Source organism: Chionomys nivalis, chromosome 10 (genome assembly GCF_950005125.1).
Source record: "Chionomys nivalis chromosome 10, mChiNiv1.1, whole genome shotgun sequence".
NCBI lineage: Eukaryota > Metazoa > Chordata > Mammalia > Rodentia > Cricetidae > Chionomys > Chionomys nivalis.
The window spans coordinates 11,614,764-11,632,166 of record NC_080095.1 but is presented as its reverse complement, the minus strand read 5'-3'; the positions used below and the strand labels follow the sequence as shown (position 1 = coordinate 11,632,166).

The 17,403-nt window shown below is 40.5% G+C and overlaps 3 gene segments (V, D, J or C); all 3 read right to left on the bottom strand.

Annotated features, from left to right (window-relative positions):
• Positions 1-1,244: 1,244 nt before the first annotated feature.
• Positions 1,245-1,737, bottom strand: LOC130882854 (Ig heavy chain V region 914-like). The segment is given in 2 exon segments: positions 1,245-1,567; positions 1,665-1,737. Coding segments are annotated over 2 exon segments (369 nt in total).
• A 6,189-nt stretch (positions 1,738-7,926) lies between these two features.
• On the bottom strand, positions 7,927-8,419 carry LOC130882853 (Ig heavy chain V region 914-like). The segment is given in 2 exon segments: positions 7,927-8,249; positions 8,347-8,419. Coding segments are annotated over 2 exon segments (369 nt in total).
• Positions 8,420-16,393: 7,974 nt separating this feature from the next.
• Positions 16,394-16,956, bottom strand: LOC130882852 (Ig heavy chain V region PJ14-like). The segment is given in 2 exon segments: positions 16,394-16,815; positions 16,900-16,956. Coding segments are annotated over 2 exon segments (468 nt in total).
• Between the last annotated feature and the right edge of the window lie 447 nt (positions 16,957-17,403).

The following is a 17,403-nucleotide window of genomic DNA, read 5'->3' as shown; positions in this document are numbered from 1 at the left end:
CAGCTCATACCTTGGGCAACTGAGGAGAGGGAACCTGAAATGACCCTATCCTATAGCCATACTGATGAATATCTTGCATATCACCTTAGAACATTCATCTGGCGATGGATCGAGATAGAGACAGAAACCAACCCAATTTGGAGCAACGGACTGAGCTCTTAAAATCCAAATGAGGAGCAGAAGGAGGGAGAACATGAGCAAGGAAGTCAGGACCACGAGGGGTGCACCCACTCACTGTGACAGTGGAACTGATCTATTGGGAGCTCACCAAGTCCAGCTGGACTGGGACTGAATAAGCATGGGATGAAACCGGACTCTCTGAACATGGCAGACAATGAAAGCTGATGAGAAGCCAAGGACAATGGCACTAGGTTTCGATCCTAATACATGAACTGGCTTTGTGGGAGCCTAGCCTGTTTGGATGCTCACCTTCCTGGACCTAGATAGAAGTGGGAGGACCTTGGACTTCCTGCAGGGCAGGGAATTTGGACTGATCTTCAGTATCAAGAGGGAGGGGGAATGGAGTGGAGGGAGGTGGAGAGGAGTGAGGAGAGGGGGAGGGAAGCGGGGGGAGGGGGCGATGTGGGAGGAGGGGGAGGGAAATGGGAAACGGGGAGGAGGCAGAAATTTTAATTAAAAAAGAATAACATAAAGAAAAATAATTAAAAAATAAAACCTTTGAATCAGAAAAAAAAAGAAAGAATTGGGTGTGACAGCAAACCAGGTGTACCCTACAGGGAATGTGGAGACTGGACAATCACTGTGAATAACTGGAAAATCAGACAATTCAGTCGTTGAGATCCAGGCCCACAGATAGTATTTATCTCAAAAAAGTGTTGCAGATTGTTAGAGAAATGCGTCATACCGCAGCACACACACACACACACACACACACACACACACACACACACACTCAGAAGTGAGGGAGAAAGAGTGAGAATGAGAGAGATTGAGATAGACACAGGTAGACAGACGGTAACAGGGAGAAACAGTATAATAAATAAACACACACAATAGAACAGGAAACAGAAATTCTAATAAACAATTGGACATTCAAGGATTACTACACACAATATCTGTAGAGAAAATCCCTAAGTGTGATATGGAGAGACAGTGCAGACACAGAGAAGTCCTGTCTTCAATATTTCTCTGAGGAGGCTATTCTGTAACCTAAGTGCTCTCAGCGCCCCCTGCTGGTCCTGTGTTCCCCACAGGCATGTTTTTGTCTGAGTTCACAGTAACATTCACTCACTGTGTCTGTCTTTTGCACAGTAATACATGGCTGTGTCTTCAGACCTCAGTCCGCTCATTTCCAGGTACAGAGTGTTCTTGGCGTTGTCTCTGGAGATTGTGAACCGGCCCTTCACAGCGTCGATATACCAGGTGCTACCACCACCACTGCTAATGGATGCGACCCACTCCATCCCCTTCCCGGGAGCCTGGCAGACCCAGCCCATTGCATAACTACTGAAGGTGAACCCAGAGGCTGCACAGGAGAGTTTCAGGGACTTTCCAGGCTGCACTAAGTCTCCCCCAGACTCCAGCAACTGCACCTCACACTGGCCACCTGTAAACACAAAGAATTCTGGTTAAAAAACTGACACAGAAGAATTTTTTCTTTCTCATGTCCACACAACACACAGCATCTCATCTTTATGAATTACCTTTTAAAATAAGGACAAAGAAAACCAGTATGAACCCTAAGTCCATGGTAAGTGGCCCGTGTTCAGTGCTGACAACTGACTGGGAGGACTTGGGAATCCAGGGCTGGTCTCCTTTTCCAGAGCTGAAGGGTCAGGACAGGTCTGGTTTTTATAGGCAAAAGAAGGCTTATTTGCATATCTTCCTGACATAGCAGGCTCTGTAGTTGGGCCTGGTCAGAAGGCAGTACTCAGAGCAGATATAAGACATCAAACACACTGATGACAGTTATAGAAATTGAAGCATTAATGTAGCTCTGTATACATAATAACCTTGTTAGGGATTTACCACACTTTATTCTAGTTCTCTTTTTACCATATGTATGGAAAATGCTGTGTTTCCACACCATCATGTCTCTTTAGGGTCAATGTGAAATAGAAAATCTCCACACACAGCTGTGTTTCTAAATATCAGTTCTGTCTGTCCCTCTGTCTCTGCTGGATATGGCTTCTTCCTGAGATGAATCCTGACAGGAACACTTGAAACTTTTCTGAAATCTGCTCAGTTCTGAGTGGTGCTATCATATGACCCAATGGACTTTGGCAAGTGATACATTCATTGTTCTGCCTGTCTTCCTCTCAGTGGAGACATACTTGTATTTGCAACACTTAGTTGTTTGCATCCTGAAGTTCTCTCTATGATTACTTTGTTCTTCCCACTCTACCAATCCCAACTCAATACCAGGAAACACATGGCTGTTTTCATGTTAACTTAGGTCACTTTTATTTCTGCATATTTATATTTCCATCATAATGGGGTCATTTAACAATTGTCCGTAACCAAACACAAAACTTCTGCATCAATTTTGTATTTTCAGAAGGCTTTGTTTTTATTTTCCCAAACTCTAGTGTTTTGCTTTCTACCCACTCAGTTTCTTTTTCTCACTACACCCAACTTTTTCTTTGAAAACCATTGTGTTACCCTGTGTTTTTCCCTCTTGTCCTTCACTTAAGATGCCTTTTCCTGTATTGACTTCCATTCTAGTTCCAAGTCTACACAGCAGAAGCCAGTACACCAAACACGCAGAGTCTCGGACACACAGTCTGAATTCTCTATAAGGCAGAAACTCTCCTTCCTAATCTTCAATGTGTTGTGTGATATAAGATTTCCAGTCTCATTCAAATTTCTACAAGGCTCAAAGAACATTGATGAAGCGGATGTGGGAAGATTGTGAGGTGTGGAGCCCAGGGAAGGGTGCTGTGAAATGCTGTCTTCTGGACATGACATGGATATCACAATCATGGACTCATAATGGTTGTTACTGTCTGTATAACCCAAATAGGCCCTGGTAGAGATAGGCCTGAAATTCCTTGGTCCTACTTCTTACTGAGGAGCAGTTGGAAATACATTTTTCTGGACAAGGGATATAGTCACTCTTTTTTGAGGGTATGGTCACTGGTATGTTTCCTATGTTGCAGTTCTTGGGTTCACATACATGTAGATTTGAACATCACTAACTGTGCTTAAGTAAGTATAAGGTTGGTAGGAACCCATGTTTGGAATACGTGGGAGGAGCTGGGTAGAAAACATCACACGTAGTGATCATAAACAGAAGGAATAAAGAAGATTAGTAAAAACTGTATAGCTGAGGCTTAAAACAAAAATTCAGAGAGCAAATGATTAAAGAATATTGATAAATATCAAATAACTTGGTAGGCAGCTTTATTTGGGATCATCTTCCCATCCAGCTAAGAACTGGTGGGATCCTTCAATTATGTATAAAAAATCTATTTGCAGATAATCCTATACATGATTTGTAAAATATCTTTTCACATTTGGTTAGCTGTTACTTTGTTCTAAGATGACAATATCCCATCATCAATCAGAATTAGGGGAAAAACATATCATTCCTTTCCCACCCTTTCACGGCTCATTGCAGAAACAGTTATTCTGGTGTTTGATTATATATATGTATCATGTAGGTATCTCCTTTTCTTTAAAATTATCCATAATGAATCAGAGGACATATTGAAGAGAAGAGAAATAAATTCAAGGGCATTTCTATAAGCAACTGTTACTTCTTTTCTACTCCAGAGGAAATATTTTGCCTGTGTCTATTTGTTTAATAATTTATTTACCTTATTGTGAATATGTGAAGTCTTTTAATTCATATTTGTAGGCTCTCCATAATATGTTCTGGATAATCTAGGTCAAAAATAAAAACCTGGGATTAGAATAGAGGTATTGGTCCTGATATAATTTAGGTCCAACAAACTCATTAAACTTTTACCCTATTCATTCATTTCAGGAACAACCATGTAAGGTGATCCTCACAGTGACCCTGGAAAATATGACAATGGAACCTTTGAGTTCAACATGGTGTGGATTTGTTCAATTCATGGTTATATATTCTTCTGTCAGGTTTCTAAGAATGTAGTCAATGTGATCTCCTAAGCTTCAACACACACTATTGGTGTCACTGCCTGAATTTCAGGAGAAGTCTCAGCCTCAGATGAAAAGATTCTCTTTTCCTTTTTAAATCTGCTCCAAGTCTGTAATCCATTAACATGGAGCCCACAGCCAACATGGCTTCTCTGAAGACACTTCACTATCCCCCACATGAGACACCCACTCTTCATGCCACCAACAACAGAGAGAGCAGAGGAGTAATTTTTGGAGCAACAACAGCACAAACTGTGAAAATCACAGAACTCAGTTGTCTATAAGAATGTTTAAAGAGAGATGAACCAGGAACTGGAGGTGATATCTGTTGGGATGTGCTTCATTGTGGCCAAGAAATTTGTGGTGTAAGTTGCACAATATGCCTATAGGGGAATCATTAGTTTGGATTTTGAAGTGCAAGCTAATTTTTACCAAAATGCTAATGTTGAAAAATAGAATCTTACAACAATTATAACAACTGTTCACTTTTATAGGATCCTCTTAGTTTAAAAGTAAAAAACTGTTATGGTCCATTTTCTAAAGTAACTTTGGAAATTAACATCAATTTAGGGCAGTTGTGGTTTCTCTGTCATACGTTTAGAAAAAAAGAGGATGAAAAAAGATTATTCAAAATTCTTAAACTGTCTTACAACATCAGCAATCAGCAATTTTCCCAATTTCATACTTGTGATGAAATATATATATATATGTGTGTGTGTGTATCTATACACATATATGTATATATTATGAACTGTATATGGAATATATAAATTAATGTGCTGATTTGTCTGACAATGAGCAATTGGACATCCTAGAGGATTGTGTGGGAACACAGATGATTAGTGTGTAAGTAAAATCAAGATAAATAGGCTATGACAAGTAAAGGAAACTCTAGAAGATTTCGTTGTGTAAAAGAAAAAAAATCAAAGGTTAGGGCATCAAACTTGTCCAACCACTTTGGAAATCAGTGTGGCGATTTCTCAGGAAATTTGGGATCAACCTACCCCAAGATCCAGTAATACCACTCTTGGAAATATACCCAAGAGATGCCCTATCATATGACCAAAGCATTTGTTCAACTATGTTCATAGCAGCATTGTTTGTAATAGCCAGAACCTGGAAACAACCTAGATGCCCTTCAATGGAAGAATGGATGAAGAAAGTGTGGAATATATACATATTAGAATATTACTCAGCGGTATAAAACAATGACATCGTGAATTTGGCATGCAAATGGATGGAAATAGAAAACATTATCCTGAGTGAGGTAACCCAGACCCAAAAATATGAACATGGGATGTACTCACTCATAATTGGTTTCTAGCCATAAATAAAGGACATTGAGCATATAATTTGTGATCCTAGAGAAGCTAAATAAGAAGGTGAATCCAAAGAAAAACGTACAGTATTCTGCCTGGATAGGGGAAGTAGACAAGATTGCTGGGCAAAAACTGAGAACTTGCGGGTGAGGTGGCATGGGGCTAAGGGGAAATGGGGTGAGAAACATGAGAAGAGGAGATGGGGAGAGCTTGGGGGAATGGGATGGTTGGGATATAGGAAGGGTGGATACAGGAGCAGAGAATTATATATTCTAATTAAGGGAGCCATCGTAGGGTTGGCAAGAGACTTGACTCTAGAAGGGCTCGCAGGTGTCCAGGGAGATGTCCCCAGCTCGTACCTTGGGCAACTGAGGAGAGGGAACCTGAAATGACCCTATCCTATAGCCATACTGAAGAATATCTTGCATATCACCTTAGAACCTTCATCTGGCGATGGATCGAGATAGAGACAGAGACCCAATTTGGAGCAACGGACTGAACTCTTAAGGTCCAAATGAGGAGCAGAAGGAGGGAGAACATGAGCAAGGAAGTCAGGACCACGAGGGGTGCACCCACCCACTATGACAGTGGAACTGATCTATTGGGAGCTCACCAAGTCCAGCTGGACTGGTACTGAATAAGCGTGGGATGAAACCGGACTCTCTGAACATGGCAGACAATGAAGGCTGATGAGAAACCAAGGAAATGACACTAGGTTTCGATCCTAATACATGAACTGGCTTTGTGGGAGCCTAGCCTGTTTGGATGCTCACTTTCCTGGACCTAGACAGAAGTGGGAGGACCTTGGACTTCCCGCAGGGCAGGGAATTTGGACTGCTCTTCAGTATCAAGAGGGAGGGGGAATGGAGTGGAGGGAGGTGGAGAGGAGTGAGGAGAGGGGGAGGGAAGCGGGGGGAGGGGGCGATGTGGGAGGAGGGGGAGGGAAATGGGAAACGGGGAGGAGGTGGAAATTTTAATTAAAAAAGAATAAAATAAAGAAAAATAATAAATAATAAAACCTTTGAATCAGAAAAAAAAAAGAAAGAAAGAAATGAGTGTGACAGCAAACCAGGTGTACCCTACAGGGAATGTGGAGACTGGACAATCACTGTGAATAACTGGAAAATCAGACAATCCAGTCGTTGAGATCCAGGCCCACAGATAGTATTTATCTCAAAACAAGTGTTGCAGATTGTTAGAGAAATGCTTCATACCTCAGCACACACACACACACACACACACACACTCAGAAGTGAGGGAGAAAGAGTGAGAAGGAGAGAGATTGAGATAGACACAGGTAGACAGAGGGTAACAGGGAGAAACAGTATAATAAATAAACACACACAACAGAACAGGAAACAGAAATTCTAATAAACAATTGGACATTCAAGGATTACTACACACAATATCTGTAGAGAAAATCCCTAAGTGTGATATGGAGAGACAGTGCAGACACAGAGAAGTCCTGTCTTCAATATTTCTCTGAGGAGGCTATTCTGTAACCTAGATTTCTTTTTTTTTTTTTTTTTTTTTTACTTATTTATTTATTTTTATTCTTTTTTAATTAAAATTTCCACCTGCTCCCCATTTCCCATTTCCCTCCCCTCCTCCCAAATATTGCCCTCCCCCCACTTCCCTCCCCCTATCCCCACTCCTCTTCTCCTCCCCCCACTCCATTCCCCCTCCCTCTCGATACTGAAGAGCAGTCCAAATTCCCTGCCCTGCGGGAAGACCAAGGTCCTTCTATCTACGTCCAGAAAGGTGAGCGTCCAAACAGGCTAAGCTCCCACAAAGCCAGTTCATGTATTAGGATCGAAACCTAGTGTCATTGTCCTTGGCTTCTCATCAGTCTTCATTGACCGCCATGCTCAGAGAGTCCGGAATCAACCCATGCTTATTCAGTCCCAGACCAGCTGGCCTTGGTGGGCTCCCAATAAATCAGTTCCACTGTCACAGTGGGTGGGTGCATCCCTCGTGGTCCTGATTTTTTGCTCATGTTCTCCCTCCTTCTGCTCCTCATTTGGACCTTAAGAGCTCAGACCGTTGCTCCAAATTGAGACTCTGTCTCTACCTCGATCCATCGCCAGATGAAGGTTCTAAGGTGATATGCAAGATATTCATCAGTATAGGATAGGGTCATTTCAGGTTCCCTCTCCTTAGTTGCCCAAGGTACCAGCTGGGGACATATTCCTGGACACCTGCGAACCCCTCAAGAGTCAAGTCTCTTGCCAACCCTAAGATGGCTCCCTTAGATAGGATATATACTTCGCTGCTCCCGTATCCATCCTTCCTATATCCCAACCATCCCAATCCTCCGAGCTCCTCCCATCCTCCCCTTCTCATATTTCTCATCCCATTTCCCCTTTGCCCCATGCCACCTCACCCGCAAGTTCCCAGTTTTTGCCCTGGAATCTTGTCTACTTCCCCCTCTCCATGCGGATGATAGATTTCTAAGTGCTCTCAGCGCCCCCTGCTGGTCCTGTGTTCCCCACAGGCATGTTTTTGTCTGAGTTCACAGTAACATTCACTCACTGTGTCTGTCTTTTGCACAGTAATACATGGCTGTGTCTTCAGACCTCAGTCCGCTCATTTCCAGGTACAGAGTGTTCTTGGCGTTGTCTCTGGAGATTGTGAACCGGCCCTTCACAGCGTCGATATACCAGGTGCTACCACCACCACTGCTAATGGATGCGACCCACTCCAACCCCTTCCCAGGAGCCTGGCGGACCCAGGCCATTGCATAACTACTGAAGGTGAACCCAGAGGCTGCACAGGAGAGTTTCAGGGACTTTCCAGGCTGCACTAAGTCTCCCCCAGACTCCAGCAACTGCACCTCACACTGGCCACCTGTAAACACAAAGAATTCTGGTTAAAAAACTGACACAGAAGATTTTTTTCTTTCTCATGTCCACACAACACACAGCATCTCCTCTTTATGAATTACCTTTTAAAATAAGGACAAAGAAAACCAGTATGAACCCTAAGTCCATGGTAAGTGGCCCGTGTTCAGTGCTGACAACTGACTGGGAGGACTTGGGAATCCAGGGCTGGTCTCCTTTGCCTGAGCTGAACGGTCAGAACATGTCTGGTTTTTATAGGCAAAAGAAGGCTTATTTGCATATCTTCCTGACATAGCAGGCTCTGTAGTTGGGCCTGGTCAGAAGGCAGTACTCAGAGCAGATATAAGACATCAAACACACTGATGACAATTATCGAAATTGAAGCATTAATGTAGCTCTGTATACATAATAATCCTTGTTAGGGATTCACCACACTTTATTCTAGTTCTCTTTTTACCATATGTATGGAAAATGCTGTGTTTCCACACCATCATGTCTCTTTAGGGTCAATGTGAAATAGAAAATCTCCACACACAGCTGTGTTTCTAAATATCAGCTCTGTCTGTCCCTCTGTCTCTGCTGGACATGGCTTCTTCCTGAGATGAATCCTGACAGGAACACTTGAAACTTTTCTGAAATCTGCTCAGTTCTGAGTGGTGCTATCATATGCCCCAATGGACTTTGGCAAGTGATACATTCATTGTTCTGCCTGTCTTCCACTCAGTGGAGTCATATTTGTATTTGCAACACTTAGTTGTTTGCATCCTGAAGTTCTCTCTATGATTACTTTGTTCTTCCCACTCTGCCAATACCAACTCAATACCAGGAAGCACATGGTTGTTTTCATGTTAACTTAGGTCACTTTTATTTCTGCATATTTATATTTCCATCATAATGGGGTCATTTAACAATTGTCTATAACCAAACACAAAACTTCTGCATCAATTTTGTATTTTCAGAAGGCTTTGTTTTTATTTTCCCAAACTCTAGTGTTTTGCTTTCTACCCACTCAATTTCTTTTTCTCACCACACCCAACTTTTTCTTTGAAAACCATTGTGTTACCCTGTGTTTTTCCCTCTTGTCCTTCACTTAAGATGCCTTTTCCTGTATTGACTTCCATTCTAGTTCCAAGTCTACACAGCAGAAGCCAGTACACCAAACACGCAGAGTCTCGGACACACAGTCTGGATTCTCTATAAGGCAGAAACTCTTCTTCCTAATCTTCAATGTGTTGTGTGATATAAGATTTCCAGTCTCATTCAAATTTCTACAAGGCTCAAAGAACATTGATGAAGCGGATGTGGGAAGATTGTGAGGTGTGGAGCCCAGGGAAGGGTGCTGTGAAATGCTGTCTTCTGGACATGACATGGATATCACAATCATGGACTCATAATGGTTGTTACTGTCTGTATAACCCAAATAGGCCCTGGTAGAGATAGGCCTGAAATTCCTTGGTCCTACTTCTTATTGAGGAGCAGTTGGAAATACATTTTTCTGGACAAGGGATATAGTCACTCTTTTTTGAGGGTATGGTCACTGGTATGTTTCCTATGTTGCAGTTCTTGGGTTCACATACATGTAGATTTGAACATCACTAACTGTGCTTAAGTAAGTATAAGGTTGGTAGGAACCCATGTTTGGAATACGTGGGAGGAGCTGGGTAGAAAACATCACACGTAGTGATCATAAACAGAAGGAATAAAGAAGATTAGTAAAAACTGTATAGCTGAGGCTTAAAACAAAAATTCAGAGAGCAAATGATTAAAGAATATTGATAAATATCAAATAACTTGGTAGGCAGCTTTATTTGGGATCATCTTCCCATCCAGCTAAGAACTGGTGGGATCCTTCAATTATGTATAAAAAATCTATTTGCAGATAATCCTATACATGATTTGTAAAATATCTTTTCACATTTGGTTAGCTGTTACTTTGTTCTAAGATGACAATATCCCATCATCAATCAGAATTAGGGGAAAAACATATCATTCCTTTCCCACCCTTTCACGGCTCATTGCAGAAACAGTTATTCTGGTGTTTGATTATATATATGTATCATGTAGGTATCTCCTTTTCTTTAAAATTATCCATAATGAATCAGAGGACATATTGAAGAGAAGAGAAATAAATTCAAGGGCATTTCTATAAGCAACTGTTACTTCTTTTCTACTCCAGAGGAAATATTTTGCCTGTGTCTATTTGTTTAATAATTTATTTACCTTATTGTGAATATGTGAAGTCTTTTAATTCATATTTGTAGGCTCTCCATAATATGTTCTGGATAATCTAGGTCAAAAATAAAAACCTGGGATTAGAATAGAGGTATTGGTCCTGATATAATTTAGGTCCAACAAACTCATTAAACTTTTACCCTATTCATTCATTTCAGGAACAACCATGTAAGGTGATCCTCACAGTGACCCTGGAAAATATGACAATGGAACCTTTGAGTTCAACATGGTGTGGATTTGTTCAATTCATGGTTATATATTCTTCTGTCAGGTTTCTAAGAATGTAGTCAATGTGATCTCCTAAGCTTCATCACACACTATTGGTGTCACTGCCTGAATTTCAGGAGAAGTCTCAGCCTCAGATGAAAAGATTCTCTTTTCCTTTTTAAATCTGCTCCAAGTCTGTAATCCATTAACATGGAGCCCACAGCCAACATGGCTTCTCTGAAGACACTTCACTATCCCCCACATGAGACACCCACTCTTCATGCCACCAACAACAGAGAGAGCAGAGGAGTAATTTTTGGAGCAACAACAGCACAAACTGTGAAAATCACAGAACTCAGTTGTCTATAAGAATGTTTAAGGAGAGATGAACCAGGAACTGGAGGTGATATCTGTTGGGATGTGCTTCATTGTGGCCAAGAAATATGTGGTCTAAGTTGCACAATATGCCTATAGGGGAATCATTAGTTTGGATTTTGAAGTGCAAGCTAATTTTTACCAAAATGCTAATGTTCAAAAATAGAATTTTGCGACAGTTATAACAACTGTACACTTTGTTGCTCCCCATTTCCCATTTCCCTCCCCTCCTCCCAAATATTGCCCTCCCCCCACTTCCCTCCCCCTATCCCCACTCCTCTTCTCCTCCCCCCACTCCATTCCCCCTCCCTCTCGATACTGAAGAGCAGTCCAAATTCCCTGCCCTGCGGGAAGACCAAGGTCCTTCTATCTACGTCCAGAAAGGTGAGCGTCCAAACAGGCTAAGCTCCCACAAAGCCAGTTCATGTATTAGGATCGAAACCTAGTGCCATTGTCCTTGGCTTCTCATCAGTCTTCATTGACCGCCATGCTCAGAGAGTCCGGAATCAACCCATGCTTATTCAGTCCCAGACCAGCTGGCCTTGGTGGGCTCCCAATAAATCAGTTCCACTGTCACAGTGGGTGGGTGCATCCCTCGTGGTCCTGATTTTTTGCTCATGTTCTCCCTCCTTCTGCTCCTCATTTGGACCTTAAGAGCTCAGACCGTTGCTCCAAATTGAGACTCTGTCTCTACCTCGATCCATCGCCAGATGAAGGTTCTAAGGTGATATGCAAGATATTCATCAGTATAGGATAGGGTCATTTCAGGTTCCCTCTCCTTAGTTGCCCAAGGTACCAGCTGGGGACATATTCCTGGACACCTGCGAACCCCTCAAGAGTCAAGTCTCTTGCCAACCCTAAGATGGCTCCCTTAGATAGGATATATACTTCGCTGCTCCCGTATCTTGGGATATAGGAAGGATGGATACGGGAACAAGATTGTTTAAAACTTTCTCCCTGCTCATACCTAGTCCCCAGCATTCATGCATTATGATCCTCAGCCTGACCCCGGGTAACATGAGACTGAATAAGCTGTTTTCTGCTTTGTTTGTAATTATTCAATTCATTGTTTTAAGTCCTAATATAAAGATTCTAAGAATCTAGACACTTCTGTATCTATACAAACCTTCTACACTCACTGGTGGTATCACTGCAGCTATAATAAAAACTGATGATAGACGGGACAAGGACTGGAGCTGACATCTAGTAAAACATGCACACTGGAGGCTGAGAATTTCTTGATCTGAGGATTTAGGACACACCTGCAGAGGAACCAGTCTTTGGATTTTGATCTGAAATGTAAATTTTACCATAGGGAAATACATAAAAATGTGAATTGTCAGAAGTGATAATGAAGTGAACACTTCCCCTAAGTCCTGGTGGTTTAGAATAAGAAAAGAATGAATATTAAATTTTCAGGATTTCTTGTGAAAGGAACATTAATTCAGGCTACAAATAGTTTTTCCATCATGTCAACAAAATAACTTCAAAACATTACAAATTTCTGTAAATTCGTAAACATATTTAATGATCTTACACTTAACAATTGTCCTAACTTACAGTCTCTTTTTGAAATATGTATTTACACACACACACACACACACATTCACAGACACATATAATGTATTGAATGGAATTAAGTGGAAATGTATTTGTAAATACATGGCACATGTAAAATTATGTCTCAATCTGTCTGACAAGAAGAAGCAAATTCATAGCTTTGTGGGTATAATCCATTGGTTCTACCTTGGGAAAAAAAATAGGAAGCTTAATAGGCTTCAACAGTTGAGAGGGACCTCAACTGGACTTTTTTGAAAGAAAGAAGAAACCTCACATTTTAAAATTAAAACAAGAGTTCATGCAGCATAGTCTATAACTTCCATGTTTCTGAAGTGACCCCTAATGGTCTTGGAACTCCTGTTGGTCCTTTGCATTTCCTCTTGCTTCCAAGTTTCTCTGAAGAGGGGCTTTCTGCAGGCTCACACTGGATTTTCCTCACTGTGTGTCAGTCACACTAATACATGTCTGTGTCTTCAGTTTGCAGAGTGTTGCATTTTAAGAAAACTTGTCTCTGTGAGGTGTCCCTGCTGATGGTGACTCAGGATTTGAGAATTGAACTATATTTGCACTGATACAGAGATTCACAGGAAGATGTAAGTGGTGACTTTGACAGTGTTCATCATTTTTGAGTTGATGGAGTTTTAGGATGCTCTCCATTCTGAGACCATATTGAAGAAGAAATGTCAGCCCCACAACTCTCTGAGCTAGTGGGTTGCCAGCCCAGCTTCTGGCTTCTGACTTTTTACTGGTAAATAGAACAATAGAGATTTAGTTACAAACTACATTTTGTGGAAGTGGCGGCTTTGGATCTGATTGACTCAGACGTGAGGTGACTAGTAGCCATTAAGTCACAATTACTTTCTGAAAGAGCAGCAGCTACAGGTGCAATCACTGTGAAGGTGTTAAAAGAACAAATTTTTATTTTTATATACCTAGAAGAAAAGGAGATGATAAAATTAAAGTGAACATGGCAAAAATTAGCAGTTTCAAATATATTTTAGATGATAAATCAAGAATCATTAAAATCATCTGAACTTAAAACATACGGAATCTTCCTTGTTGAGAAAAGAGAGGAATAACAGTTACAAAATTTATAACCACAAAATGTTATATCTTGCATGTTTAATATAAACAGAATGTATTTTAGCAATTAAAATCCAAACATTATATTTAAATTTTCTGGATAATTTTGTCTCCTGTGAATAAACAGGACTGTGTCTATACTGTCTGAGAATCAGGAAAACGTAAGAACTGGTGCCTAATCTTGACCAAATTGCAGCCCAATATTTACAGCATGGTCTTCTCTGATAAAGCCTGCAAATAGGACCCAGTGTCCACATCCTACAGTACATTCTGAATACAAGTATTTCTGTGAATTATGACAAATCCTAGGGCTTCTTGTCAGAGTGCCCCAGGCTGTGGACAGTAGGTGGAGATTTCAGGATTTCCCATTGGTAAGTGGCAACAAAGAGACTTAGAGATGTTATCTCTGTTGCCCAGGATTATGGAGCAGTTGGAGTTTGTCTCACAGGTGGACAATAGCAAAATGAAGATTTTTATATTCCACTTATCTGAGAAATGCATCGAACACATCAAGTGAGCATAACTATTGTAAATAAAAATGCCCCATGTTCTCTAAAATAATCATGAGGCAATCATGAAAGGGGCTTCAAGGTAACAATGAATATTTCTTTCCTGTCTTATATTATAATATTTTCATAGGTGTTTATTCACTTGAAAACTTTGCAGGATGTTGATATTTGAATGCACAAATTATTATATGGCCACATTAATTCAATAAATTAATTTACAGAAATATAATCAATTTACTGCTGTTCCCACTTGTATTTATGGACAACTGCCATACTGAAAACAATTAAATGAAAATAAGAATGATGTGATACCTACAATCGCAATTAATTGTGAGTATCTCTGTGAGATTTGACACCTCAGGCTTCACTTATAGAGAGTCCAGCAGTGAGAGACAGTAGAACAGTGGAATATGGAAATAATCATTGAAAAGCAATAATCTATTTTAATTGAAAATATCATTTTCTTCAGATCCTCACATAGAAGTGAGAATGTTGGGCATGTGTTCTTGTATACAAAATTGTTGTGGTTCACCAAACTTCTTTACAATAACATAACAGAACCATGTTCCCTTTTACAAGGCACAGGGTCCATTTCTCTCCAGCCTCATAGTACTGTGATATCTTTCTTTCCTTTAGTAAATGGGTCTTAAATTATTGGTTACAAGCAACTTATTCTTTTGGCTTTAACTTTCATTTTTATGTTGATCAAAGATGCTGGTTCTATGCAACCTACTGTGCCCACATGCATTGGCCAAGATTGAAGAACCAAAAGAGACATTGGCAAGCAGTAAAATGTCTGTTCATGAGAGAATTAGACCTATGTGCTATCCTTAGACTCAAATTTCAGACAAGAGATAGAAATGAGTTATATTTGAGAAGAAAAATGAGACTGAACTCTTGGATGAGACAAAAAGGTTAGAAGTTAAATGCCCTAACCATTTACTTTTTTGAAATTTTCTATATGTATCAAAGTTTCATATAAACTATGGACCACCCATATAAACATTGGGTTAACTCTCAACAGTGGAGGAGAAAATGAAATATTTTGTTTTTAATTATGTGTGTATGTTTCTGTGTGAGTAGTGTACTGTGCATGGGGACAAATAGAGACCATGGGTTCTCCAGACTTACAGGTAGGTATGACTTAACCATTGTCTGTGCCAGAAATTGAAACTGTTTCCCTGCAAGAACAATATGCTCTGTGAACCTCTGAGTTGCTTCCCGAATGTGCAGATGAGCAGTGGCAACCTTCCCTTTTATGTTTGCTGCAGCTCAATTCTCAACAGTTGAAATGTCAAACCAATCTGCATGAACATGGAGGGTATCATAACAGCCAGGCATCAAGAGGATAAAATGACCACTTAATCTGTGGAACTTAAGAAGCTCATTTTAGGAATAGTAAATAGGGAAGACTGATCATAGTTTAGACAGTGTAGAGTGAGACTAATCAGTTATTTGGGAAGGATTATCCCAAATAAGAAGTTATATGGAAGTTGACCAAAGTTAATAAGAACACATCTTGTTTTCAATTATGAATAAAGTCGGTTTTAAAGTTAGACAGACCCCCAAACAATACCTATTTGTTTTGCCTGAGAAACCACTGCTTCTAAGTCTGATAGGAAAGCTAATTTTTACCAAGATGCAATTGCATAAAATGGGATCTGTCAAAAGTAATAATCAATTCTATTCTTTTATGGGACCTTCTTGGTGTAGAAGGAAATTATGGATATTTCAGTTTCCAGGGTGTTGTGGGAAAATGACTTTAAATTAGGAAAGCTGTGGTTTCTCTATCACAGGTGCAAAAACAAAGAGGACAAATTACAGCTCTTTTAAAGTTCTCTAGCTTATAACTGAACATAACATCCAACAAGTGTCATAACTGCTCACTCCTTTAAAATATCTACATATATAAGAAAATGTGTGAATATGTAGGTATATGTGTGTGTATGTAAAACATGTAAAGTTATATGTTATTCTATCTATAACAAGGAGCAGATTGTTATCTTACAGGACTTGTAAGAAAAGCTATTTGTTATAGTATTTGAAAAATAGGAAGTTTATTAAACTATGACAGTGAAAAGACACCTCTAGAGAATTTTTTTTTATACGTGTTTGGAAGAGGAAAACACAGATTCTAATGTTGAAGCATATTCTCATCCATAATAGTCTATAACTTCTTATCTTGTTAATCAGCCACATACTGCTCTTGGGAGACCCTGTTGGTCTCCAACGCCCCCTGCTGGTCGTGAGTGTCTCCATTTGGAGGTTTTTGTACAGGTTCACATTGGAGCTCTCTCACTGTGACTCTGGCACAGTAATACATGGCTGTGTCCTCAGTTTGCAGACTGTTCAGTTTTAAGAAAACTTGGCTTTTCGAAGTGTCCCTGGTGATGGTGATTCGGGACTGAAGAGCTGAATTATAATTTGTGCCTCCACTACTCCATATTGCTCCCATCCACTCCAGACCCTTTCCTGGAGGCTGGCGTATCCAGCTTACAGCATTGCTGGTTAATGAGAATCCAGAGACAGTGCAGGCGAGCGACAGAGTCTGTGAGGGCTGCACTAGGCCAAGTCCTGACTCCTTCAGCTGTATCTGTGACAGGACACCTAGGGACAAGCAACATCACTATCAGTCATATAACCCATAGATGAAAAACCTGGGTCCGTTTCCTGAAACCCTGAAGCACTTACAGCTTGGAAATGTCACCAGGCAGAGGAGCAGCACCAGGACAGCCATGCTGTGTTGGAGGCTCTAGTCAGAAGGAGATGGGGCCTCTCAGCTTGGCCATGAATTTCATCCTGAGCTTGAAGACTGCTTTGCATTGGGGGAGGTTCCAGAGAGCATAAAAGGAAGCACAGGCAATGTTTTCAATTTCTCCTCCAGGAAACTGAGATTTGCTTTTTGCTTCTTAGAGGTACTGAATATTGAACCTCATTAACATTGCCAATTCCAGAGAAACAAGGAATATTAAGAGTCATACTGTACAGGCCTTAGAAGCAAAACATGGAAGTGTTTGCATTAACTAGATATACATTCAGAGGAGAATACCAGGTTCTCAATGGATTTATGTATCTCTGTATCTTCCAGTAGAGAATTTAAATGGTACTGGTATATTGGAGATCAGAAATCCTGTTTAAGGAACTACTTAAAATTATTTCTCTTGGTGTCTGTGGAGTTGTCTCATTCTTACAACT